The sequence below is a fragment of the Canis lupus genome, chromosome 6 (genome assembly GCF_048164855.1).
Source record: "Canis lupus baileyi chromosome 6, mCanLup2.hap1, whole genome shotgun sequence".
Classification (NCBI taxonomy): Eukaryota; Metazoa; Chordata; class Mammalia; order Carnivora; family Canidae; genus Canis; species Canis lupus.
The window spans coordinates 6143775-6156071 of record NC_132843.1 but is presented as its reverse complement, the minus strand read 5'-3'; the positions used below and the strand labels follow the sequence as shown (position 1 = coordinate 6156071).

The window sequence follows — 12297 nt, the reverse complement described above, 5'->3', positions numbered from 1 at the left end:
TGACGCGGAACTGGATCCCCAGTCTCCAGGACCACACCCTGGACTGAAGGCGGCGCTAAACCGCTGAGCCACAGGGGCTGCCCAATTTGGATTTTCCTAATCAGTAGTGACACTGAATATTTCTTCTAGTGTGTACTATAAATTTATGTATATATTGTGACCTGCAAGATGGAGTCTTTTGGCCATTTGTCTTATGGGAGTATTATTAATATGTAAGAGCCCTTTGCTTAGTGTAGGTTTTAATTCTCTCAAATATTATAAAGGTTTTCACTATCTGTGGCTATGTTTGAATTTTCACTTCAATGTTGTTTATTACACTAAAATTTTAATTTTTTACATAATACCAGTTAATCTTTTTGTTTATGGGTTCTTTGATTTTCTTTTAGAAGGCCTTCTCTATTCCTATATAATAAAACTATATCCCTCTGTTTTTTCATTTCCAAATTTTGTTTTTGTTTTGCTTTACATGTAGCCCTAGTAGAACACACTTGGAATTCATTTCTCTATTTGGTGTGAATAGTAAAAAGGGCAATGAACAGGATCTGCTTTAAAGAATTAAACTTAAAATGCATAGCATCCACTCTAGAAGAAAACTCCATATTATATATCAGAAGAATATATTATGCATCATTATATTTCAGAAACCAAAAAGGGTTTTGATCTACTAATTCCATTTCTAAAAACTTACCTTAAATATTTAGTCATGGCTATGCATGAAGATTTAGTTGTAAGGGTATTTGTTGTGGCATTGTTTTTAATATTTTAAAAATTGCAAAATGCCCAGTAATAGGATCTTGCTTAAATAAATTATGGTGTATCAATCAGTGTTATACTGTGTTGTAGAAGTTTAATGACATGGGAGATTATTTTCACTGCAGTAAGTAGAAGACAGGTAAACAACTTTCCCAGTTTTGCTTTAAAATTATAAATCTAGAGGTCCCTGACTGAGTGCCTCAGGCTGTTGGGTGTCCAACTCCCAATCTCAACTCAGATACTGATCTCAGGGTCATGAGTTCAAGCCCCAAGATGGGCTCCATGCTAAGCATGGAGCCTACCTTAAGAAATTAATAAGTCTAAGAGGGAGAAAATTTAGGATTTAGACTAGATCCTTGAAAGTGTTATATTTGGGTGGTGGAATATGGGTGATGCTTCTTTTCTGCTTTGTATTTTTTGTTTTCTAATTTTTTCTTTCATGAACACGTTACTTTTTTTTATTACCAAAGTTACTGTAATGGCAAATTTATTTTAGTTAAAGTAGATATTAAGTCTGGAAAAGATGAAAACTCTTAAAACATAGGGTTTTTTTGTTTGTTGAAATCCTTTAACAAGCTTATTAATATTTTGTCTGAAAAAAAAGTTTTGTCTGCTTTCTCTGCTCTTTTTCCATAGTTCAGATGATTACTATAAATTATAGCAAATTTATATTCATTGGATAAGCTTAAATGTTTAATATTTTGGTAAGATAATTTATCCCCAAAGGAAATAATACTAACATAAATGAACCTTCTGTAAAATTGGTAGTGTTCTTAGGTGTTTATTTCCAGTAGCTTGTTCATCATTCTTTTTTTCTTCTGTACTACATGCATTAGAATCAGTGTAACTCACACAGTTTATGTTTATTAAAAGACATATTTTGAATTAGTACAGTTTAACCATGTTAAATTAATATTCTAACTTTAGGCTGGACGCCATTGCATGAAGCTTGCAACGTTGGATATTATGATGTTGCTAAGATACTTATAGCAGCTGGAGCAGATGTTAACACACAAGGATTAGATGATGACACTCCACTCCATGATTCTGCTAGTAGTGGGCACAGAGATGTAAGTATGATAGAAAAATCAGTATACATTTGCAAAGTATTTATTCAACCCAGAGTTAGTTAGTTCACTTCTTAGTCATACCATCTCATGTCCTATTTCATTCATTACCTGGTCAGCTCATCTATGTTTTATTTTTCCTTTTTTCTGCCTTCTCATTGCTAATCCCTATCACAGACAGATTTACATATCCTATCTTCATAAAATCTGTCTGACTTGATAATTAAACAGGATGGTAAATTTTTATTGCAAGGGCTTCTACTGTCAGATAACTAGGTGTAGTGGTTAAGGCAGATTTTACTTACAGTTAAAATTTGCCTGAGTACTCCTGCCTATATATTTTTTTAGACTTATTAATTTTAACAACCTCTTGTTATGCAACCTTCATTCCTGAATTTTAGCTGACATTTATTTAGCATATTTAGATGACTTACGTGTATACTAAAAACGTAATCAAACATGATTATATATGCTTACAGATTAATGGCATCTTTAAACTTCATTTTTAGTTTGTTTTGCTGTAACTCTATGAACCCTGGTAGGTTTTAAATTCCATTTGCATTTTCAGTCTTTGGCATGTCGATATCAAAGATAAACCCATTCTAAAATAAAACTAAACCCATCTTTGTTGTAATGAAGCTCATGTTTTAAGTGTGTTTAATGCTTAATTGTGTTGCAGTAATCTTACAATGAGAACAGAACAACCTGGGGCACTATAAGCAATGTTTCTAAAGCAGGATTTTGCATTTCAGATAAATAGGTTTTCTCTTTACATACTTTTTACTTCTGTCAAAGAATATTTGGACATAATTTAGAAAGCTGAAAAGTACTATTCAGCTTTTAAAGATAACTGCAGACTCCTGTTCTTCCCACTTCCCAGAATCTTTTGCCAAAAGCAACTATTGTAGGTTTTTATTCTAGTAGTTACTTCTGTATTTCTAACAAGATGAAGCTGCCCTTGGTTTTTTAATTTTTAGTTATTATTTATTGACCTCCTGCAAAGGATTTTATTGCTGCTCAGAGACTCACAGAATCTATACTGTCTAGTCTGTACCAGTCAATACTGCACTATATATAATTGTTTTTTCTTTTTTGGATTTTTTATTTTCTAGGTTAACACATTGCCTTGTTTGTAGTTTTTTGGTTGTGTTTTTTTTTGTTTGTTTGTTTTGTTAGTTTTCCATGCATCTATTTTTGTTCTTCTTTACTCTGTGACATAACTCTTAAATGCCTGAATGCCTGTAAATAAAACAAAGCACATTGATCAGCTTACTACTTTTGAGAAATACTGATGGGGGATTTCTCATATCCCCTATATACAAGATATCTTGTATCCTGATCTGATTTGGACTAGTTGCTCTTTAGATCTGTAGCATGGATGCTGTCCTGGAATATTGCTTTACCATTAATCCCATGTGGGATTCTCAGTCTCTCCATGAGATTTCCAGTTCCTGGATGCCCATCTTAACTCTCTGAGGATATTAAGTGGTTTATTCCACTTCCTGCATGGTCACTGATTTCCCAAGATCTTTCACATATTATTGCTCTGATTTGGTGTATTTCTCACATTCGAGATTTTCTGTAAACTTCTGTTCCTTCATATTTGAATGAAGCTCTAAAAAGCCTGATTGACATGATGTATAATGTGCAGAGCTTGTTGGCTGTTGGGCTTCTCTATAATATGTCTGGGGGACAAGATAGCAGTTTTGTCAGAAGTCTCCTAAATGTCAGTATTTGTAGGTCCTTCTCTTGGGACAGATAGTTTCTCCAGAAAGCAATATTCTACTTTCCTGTCTGGATAACATAAGAATGTTTTCTAGCATTCTAGAAGCCAAGCATAGGAGGATTACGTTTGACAGTGGTGAGGGGAGGCTGTAAACTCATTCTGTCTTAGAGATACTTTTATTCAATCCTCCTGACTTAAGGAAAATCCCATTAAACTGTTCTCCACTGTGCTGTCTAAACCCAAAAACTTACTCTTATTTTGAGGAAGACTTCTCTTCAGGAATGGAGAAAGGTGCATTTGCCTGGCTGTGAAGGCTTGAGAAGAGAAGCACAGTCATTACAATTAGTACTTTCCGGGTACTTTTCTAAAAGACCTGAAAGTTTGAACAATGACCTGACCACAGTATGTTAGGACTGTCAGTACTCTGTCTAAATCATGGCAGCGAGCATGTAATCCAGTTCAGAAATCCTGTTTTAGACACTGCTCCTAGAACCACTTCCACATATACCATAGGTTGGGTGTCCTGGGATTCTGAGACAGAAATTTTCAGGTGATTGCAGAGGAAAGGAGGAAAGAGGGTTATGATTTCAGGAACAACACCTGTAAGGATGTGACAGGAGCAGGAGATAACAGGGAGAATCTGAACTGCAGTGCAGCCACACCAACACTTCAGCCAATCTTTTGGGAGTTCTTGATACTAGGATGCACTTCTGAGATGCTTTGATTTGCGGTAAGCATTAGGTCTGTGTGCCCCCACGTGAGAATGCAAGCTGCTGATGGCAAGGAGGCATACCCTTATGTACTTCTACTCCCTTTGGCCATGGCAGTTCCTGGTGAGGAACTTTGCTAGCAGTTGTTAGTGAGCAATACTCCCAGCATCTGGAGGTGTAAGTATCTTGGCCCAGAAGAGGGTATCTGAGCAGTTTATCCACTATAAACTTCAGTTGGCAGCTTCTGCCCAGCACCATTACCTGCCCTGCTGATCCATATGCAGCTGCCTCTCCACTTCAATCTATAGTCCAGACATAGCCCAGGGCAACACACACCATTGCCCACCACTAGTGAACATGCAGATCTGTTTCCATGACTGCTTTCCCTCCTTGCTTACCAGCAGCAAATCCAATCAACTGTTCACTCTTAGGTTTCTCCAAGCAAGAGTCAAACATTGTCCTATGTGAACCCCAAACTCCTGACATGGGTAAAACTTTATTTTCACAGTGATATAATCCCAAGTGAACCTCATATGGTATAAGGGCAGGAAATTCCCTTTAAAAAAATGTCCTCATACATTGTTTTCCTGTTGAATGGCCCAGTGATAGTAATAGAAGAGAAGGTTTAGTTATCTTACAGCAAGTCTGGTATTATATACAACATTTCTTTTTAAGTTGGAAGAACACTTAGTCTTCACTACCATCACTTTTAATATCTTGTACTCTGAATTCCACAAAGTCAGAAATTTCCTCTGCTTGAAACTGTGCCATAAATAACTTTTTCTTTGAGGTATATTTGAACAGTCTGCATATAAGTAGCACCGTTTCATTACAAATGAAGATATTATTGCTTATTGATCTGAATAACATTTGGAACTACTGCAATTTTTCATATTAAGGAAGACTTGGTAATGAAGTGTCACATAAATCATTTATCTGAGGTTCTTATAACTTTGCATTTTCAGGTAGTTGCATTTGTTTGCCTTCTTTGAGTCAGTAGGCTTCAGTGAATATTTCCCAAAGTCAAATAATATAAAAAACCAACTGGGTAACAAAAATGAAAATCATATTTTGCTGCAAGAAAAACCCTCAGTATTCAAATGATAAAATGAGTGGGATATGAAGCTAAATATGGATAACTTCCCTCTGATCATTTAGTTTGTGTTATTATTTTGTGAACTACATTACATTAACTTCTCACAGCAGTATTTGTGTTTTCACTGTGGACAAGAAGTGTTATAAATATTTTATATGTATTGTTTCTTTTAATTACCACAATAATCAAATAAGCTCTGGTGTGTCTTGTTAAGACTGTGTGGCCTGTTACATTTCAATACCCTCAGCCTCTCCATGAGTGTGGAGGAGCGTTGACATAAGAAATCCCTCTCTTCCAAGACATTCCCAGGTTTATTGAATTAATGTGACTCCAGATTAAGGGACCAAAAAGAATCAATCTCAATGTCTTTAAAAAAAAAAAAAAAAAAAAAAGATTTATTTATTTACATGTGTGAGAGTGGTTGGTTGATTTATGGATTGATGTGAGGAAGCACGAGTGGGAGAGGGAGAAAGAACCTCAAGCAGACTTCACACTGAGTGCATAGCCTGACACGGGGCTAGACCTCAGGACCCTGAGATCACTACCTGAGCCAAAACCAAGAGTTGGACACTTAAACTGTGCCACCCAGGTGCTCTAATCTCCGTGTCTTTTCACAGAAAATGAGATAATGACTCAGTAATCTGGGAGAATTATTATTTAATACAGTCTCTAGTGAGAAAGATAAGACATGCTTCGTGATGTCCTAGTTTAGATTTTGATATCTTTTCATACCTTTCTGCTGGAAAATCCTCTTTTTTTCTTTCTTTAGCAGCAAACATTCTCTGCTATATTTTCTTTTTTGACATGCAGGAAAAATTTCAATGTTAAGCTGCCTAAAAAAACAAATTTTACTCTAATTGAGGAAAAAATGGAATTTGGAATGAAAGTAGATATGAATTAAATTTTTGCCCTGGCCAACTTACCAACTATGTGATTGTGATCAAGTTACTTTTCTCTGACTCTCCATTTCCTCATCTTTAAATTATGTAATAGATAATACCTATCTAAAGGGCATATTTTGAAGGGGAAAAAGATACTGTGCATATAAACATACCCTGAAATCTAAAATTATATAGAAATGTCAGAGGTAAAAGATTAAAAGCTACCTTTACATTAGTATTTTTCATATATACCCAAATATTTTAGAAACTAAAATTTGGAAAACTAAAAATGCTATTTTTCTTATTTACTTTTTTCTCAAAGGTATTTTTCATGATTATCAAAGTTCTAATTTTGAAGAAAAATGCAGCCTATAAATGTTATTTTTCCTAAACTGATTTTTGCTTACCACTGGACCAGTCTTTTCTGCTCCCTTGGCAATCTGTATATGCCTATATGATAACAAGACTTCATTTATAAGGCCTGACAATATATAGGGTACATTTCCTTTTCCACTGCATTTATCAGAAAGTGACTTATTTTCTGGCTATGACTTTTTTTTTTTTAAAGAGAGAAGCACATGCATGTGGATAGGGACTGGGGGGCGGAGATGGTGGGGGGAGTGCGTGGAGAGGGAAACTTGATCTCACTACCCTGAGATCATGACCTGAGCCAAAACCAAGAGTTCAACACTTAATAGTGAGAGCCACCCAGGCACCTGGGCTATGATATTTTAAATACTGTACTTTTTGCTCTTCTTTTTAAAAACATTATTAATAGTTTATCAAAGATGAATTGTTTTTCTTTAAACTGATAAAGATTTCCTAGTTTTTAAATATGTTAAAGAATTATGCCTTGTTAGACACGTTTATATGAATACAACTTTCTAAATGTGCACAGAGCTGCAAATATTTCCAGAGGCTGACCTTTGAGTTCATTACTTACAGGGACTCAAACACTACTTCCAGTCTCTTTCCAGAGGGAGACTGGCATGCTACTTTCAAGGGATCCTTGCTTTTCCTCCTACCAACATGCCTAGGATAGTAGGAGTCACAATTCAGAGCTATTTTCTCCTTGTTCTTTTACTTACACCCAAAGAGGAGGAGGGAAATGAGAGCCACCAGACTCTCATTTGTATATATCTATCTGTACCATTTATTATGAATCTCTACCTAACAATTGAATTTCTTTCAGTAATACTTAGAACAATTTCAGCCATCCATAAAACATTTCTAAGGTGAGAGAGACAGAAAGATAGCAGTTTTGTGCCCTTTTTAAAATTATTTAGAGCAAGAAGATTAACATAACTTACTAAGAACCTAATCTTTAGCTTACTATTTGCAAGTATGTATAGTTTTTCATGATACGTATTTTTGAAATGCCTTTTTCCTAGTTCCGTTTTAGATACCTATCTCTAATTTCACCATTTTTACCTATTTCGAGTTTGTTCCCTCTTGTGTTTTAAGCAACTTTAAGTTATTTTAAATCCTTTTTAGCATAAATGATTATTTGCATGTCAGGATAATCTGTAAAGGATTATCTATGTTGGGGTTTTGTAACATCTGAATTAAGAAGCTGTCCCTGACTCATCATAGACACGTAATAAGTATTTGCTGATTATTTCCTGATGGGTGTAGAAAGTTTTCAGCAATATCAAGATCCTGCATTCTATTTTTGTATCTTAGAGCTCTAGCCTAAGGAAATAAGCCTAAAAATGGAAAATTCTCAACTTACAAAGGTGTACACTACAGTATTATTTATAATAACTAAAAGGTTTTATTTTGGTTACCTTTTCCAAACCCCTAAAATGACAGTAAGAGGAGACTCTAAATGACAGATGCACAAGAACAAAAACAGAAGAAACAAAACCAATATTTTGGGAGATGGAAACTAGAAGAATTGAGTGGTTTACTGATCTAGAACAGGGTTTGGCAAACTTTTTCTGTAAAGGGCCAGATAGTAAATATTTTAGATTTTGTTGGCTACATGCCGCCTCCACCATCCCTTCCTTTCTCCTCACTTTTTTTCCCATTCTCTTCCTCTGAACTAATTTTCCTTTATGAATCCTTTTTAAAATAGCAGAGGGAGAAGGAGAGAGAAGTAATCTTAAGCAGACTCCATGCCCTACAGAGAGCCCAGCATGGGACTCGATCTCACAACCCTGAGATCATGACCTGAGCCAAAATCAAGAGTCAGTCACTCAATCGACCAAGTCACCCAGGCACCCCTAAAGTATTTTAAAAGAATATAAAAACAATTCTTCAGTGGCTGGCCAGATTTGGCTTATAGACCAAATTTGCCAACCCCTGGTTTAGAAAATCAAAGAAAACTGAAACCAAAGCCATTCCAACACAGAATCCAAGAAAGCATATAAAGTTTAGGAATTGGTGGTACCCGGAAGTATCCCACTTTCTGGTGGTACTTCTAGAAGTGCCTGTTATGTTAGGACTGTAAAGAAGAGAAATGAATCAAAGTCTTTTTGTCCCTTAGTAACATTATATAACCAGATGACTACACCTCTCCACTCTGGCAGATAAAAGGAGGTTGATGTCCAGATAGATATGAACCATATATTCTGGACTGACATACCATAAAAGTAAGTGAGAGTAAGGATTAAGTGTAAGTTAATTAAGTAAAACATACTAAACATTAAGACCTCAGCCTCCTTTCAGCAACCACAATGCTGACAGTAAGGCTTACAGTTTTTAGGCATGAGTTGAAAGATTTCTCCACGGGAAATTGAACTAGGCAAGAGGGGAGTCTGATGAAATAGTCCTATCATATGAGAATTAGCATGAAGTCCATCTGTCAGTTTTTTAGTGTCTTATTCTTATGTGTGGACAGCCAGTGATCCACCTGGATTTGAAAAAAGCCTTTAATATAGATGGCAAAGACCAAAATAAGCAAAAAGAAAAGTAGGAACTTGGAGGACAGGATAATGCCATGAGGAACCTCCCAAAAATCCATCAGTTTCCCCCAAAAGATAAGAGTTTATTGTAGCTATGAAATAAGACCTGAATGTGTTAAACAAGGAACAGTCAATGAAGGAAAAAAACCTCTTGGAAATTAATAATATGGTAGCAAAAATGAAAAGTGGGTTACAGTTGACCCTTGACTAACACAGATTTCAACTGCATGGGGCCACTTACTTGCAGATTTTTTTTTCAATAAATGAGATACAGTACTGTACATGTATTTTTCCTCTACCTTACTTTATTGTAAGAATACAGCATATGATGCAAAATAACACACAAAATGTGTGTTTACTACTGATACAATTGCTGGGGCTTCCAGTTAGTAGTAGGCCCTTAGTAATTAAGCTCTTGGGGAGTCCAAAGTTGCACATAGATATTTGGCTACACAGGGGTCAGCATCCCTAACTCCACATTGTTCAAGGGTCACTTGTGTTGAGGAAGTCTCCCAGAAACCAGGAAGCAAAAAGATAAAGGTGAAATGAGAAAAATGATTACTTCAGGAGATCTAGTATCTTAGTAAGAGTTCTTTGAAGACAGAACAGTGAAAACATAGAAGGGACATTATCAAATAAAACTAGAAATTTTCCTAGAACTGGAGGAAGTTGGGTCTTCATATTGAAAGGGCAGTTTAATGCTCAGCACATGGATGTAAGAAGACCAAGGTCAAATACATTTATCATGGGGGGGGGGGGTGTGCACCTGGTGTTTCAGTCGGTTGAGTGTCCAACTTTTGTTTCAGCTCGAGTCATGATCTCAGGGTCCTCGGATAGAACCCCACATCAGTCTCCCTACTCAGCAAGATGTCTGCTCCCCTTCTCCCTCTGTCCCTCCTGGTCGGTCTCTCTTTCTCTCTCTTTCTCTCTCTCTCTCTCTCTCTCAAATCTTTTTTTTTTTTTTAAATGCATTTATCCTGGAATTTCAGAACAGTAGGGGCAAATAACGTCCTGAAGTGTACAGAGAGAAAAAATAAATCATTATGTGTAAGGTAAAAAAAAAAAAAAAAAATCAGAATGGCATCAGACTTTTCATTAACGACACTGGAAGATAGAAGATAATGGAGTGATGCCTTCAAATTTGGAGGGAAAGTTGTCCTTTATCCAGACTAAGTATTAATCAAGTGAAGATGGAATAAAGTATTTCCTGACATGTGAAAAATCTTTACTTAGGAATTATCTGAAGTTGGTGATTTAGCAAAATGAGAGTAATTCAGAAAAGAACATAAGATCTAAAGAATCCAACACAGAATTGAGGGAAGGCTACTTCTGGGATGATAGGATGAAGGGAAGTAACATCTGGAAAGCAAATTTAGAGAACAACCGGTCCATTTTAGAGCATATTAGAAGATTTGGAGGAGGAAGTCCCTAACAACAACAAAAAATGATAGTATATTGAATCAAAGAGATCTGTACTTGTAGCAGAATGGGAGATGAATTAAAGATGATTATGTGGGGATCCCTGGGTGGCGCAGCGGTTTAGCGCCTGCCTTTGGCCCAGGGCGCAATCCTGGAGACCCAGGATCGAATCCCACGTCGGGCTCCCAGTGCATGGAGCCTGCTTCTCCCTCTGCCTGTGTCTCTGCCCCTCTCTCTCTCTCTCTCTCTCTCTCATTCTCCGTGACTATCATAAATAAAAAAAAAAAAAAAAAGATGATTATGTGGAAAACTGAGCAAATGAAAAATCAAGGCATTTAACCCCATGGGGAAAAATGTAGTTGTGTAAGAATGGAAATTTAATCATAGTGCACTGCTTGACTCAACATTTTTATTAGTCTTAATGCACAAGCAATACATACTATTGGAAAACTAGGAGGAAGGGAAATGTATGTGTATGGGGGGAGAGGGGATGAGAGTTGGTGAAGAGCAGCTGAATCCACATCTTCCATTGTAAAATAGGCAGTGCCTAAAACTGAAAAATATGGAAGCAGCAAACTTAAAATCTGTTACTCGAGTATATGAAGATATGTTTTGGAGAGAGTTCTTCCCCAGTGGCCTTGAAAAGCTAGTTGATCTTTTAAAATCAAAAGTATGTGTAATTTGATTAACATTAGTAAGAAAAAAGGGAGATAAAATACTAACAGTTGGGATTATGAGTAATTTGTATTCTTTATACATTCTTACAGTTCAGATTTTTTCAACATTGATAGTTTATTCTTTCGTAGTCCAGAAAAAAATACTCCATTATTCAATATGAGTCTCCGTTATTCTTAAATATTTTTTCATTTGTTAGGAATTCCTAATTTATAATACCTTGTTTAATATTGTTTCTTTAAAAAGATAGGATTTATTTCCTGAATACCAGAAAGTACCATAAATATGTGTTGGGAATAAATACTTGATGACACATGGCATTTGTGATCTAGAATAAGGAGAGAAATGTGTTAATTATAAGTATAGATTTACATATGATGGAACACAGTAATGTGAACAAAAATAGAAGATGAAAACAAAGAGACAGTGAGGAAGCAGAATTAATAATACTTGGCTACCTATTTGAAGTAAACTAGGAGTGAAAAACAAGTCAATGATGATTCTCAGCTTTCTGACTTTGGTGCATATATTTTGGTGCTAGTCACTGAGAATGGAAATAGATAAAAGATAAGGTGCAGGTTTAATGAAGTCTGTTTGGGACCTGTTGGTTTCAGCTGTTATATTGAAATGCAAATACACTCATCTAGATATATCCAGGATGTTTGTGTTTGGAGTTCAAGAAAGAGAGCTGAGAAAAAGCAAGCAGAAGAATGAAAACGAATGAATTGCCTAATTGTCAATCATTTTCAAACAGAATGGGTGAGATCTCCAAATAGATGATGTAGGCTAGAGCATGAGACAGTGAATCAAGGACAGAGACCTAGGGAAACAATCACTGGCTTAGATCTTTGCAGATCTTAGGAGACACATTTCATAGGACTGATGGTAGCATAATTTTGTAGGTAGAAGAACCTGAAGAGCTGATAGTCAAGGCTGCAAAGGTGAATACTCCCCAGAAGCTTGACTGTAAAGGAAAGAAGATTTAGCTAGAGGAGGGGAATATAGCTTTCTATGGGAATATCTGTTTCGTTTCTTTTCTTAATGCCACCTGTTCTTTTAAGGTG

General features: G+C 35.9%; 1 protein-coding gene across 11 annotated transcripts in view; it reads left to right on the top strand.

The window, feature by feature from the left end:
* The window catches only part of ANKRD12 (ankyrin repeat domain 12), a 123628-nt gene that overhangs the window by 59133 nt on the left and 52198 nt on the right, over positions 1-12297 (top strand). For all 11 annotated transcript variants that reach the window (XM_072828731.1, XM_072828726.1, XM_072828734.1 and 8 more), the window contains one exon: positions 1681-1823. In XM_072828731.1, the coding sequence (XP_072684832.1) occupies positions 1681-1823 (143 nt within the window). The remainder of the gene's footprint in view (positions 1-1680; positions 1824-12297) is intronic.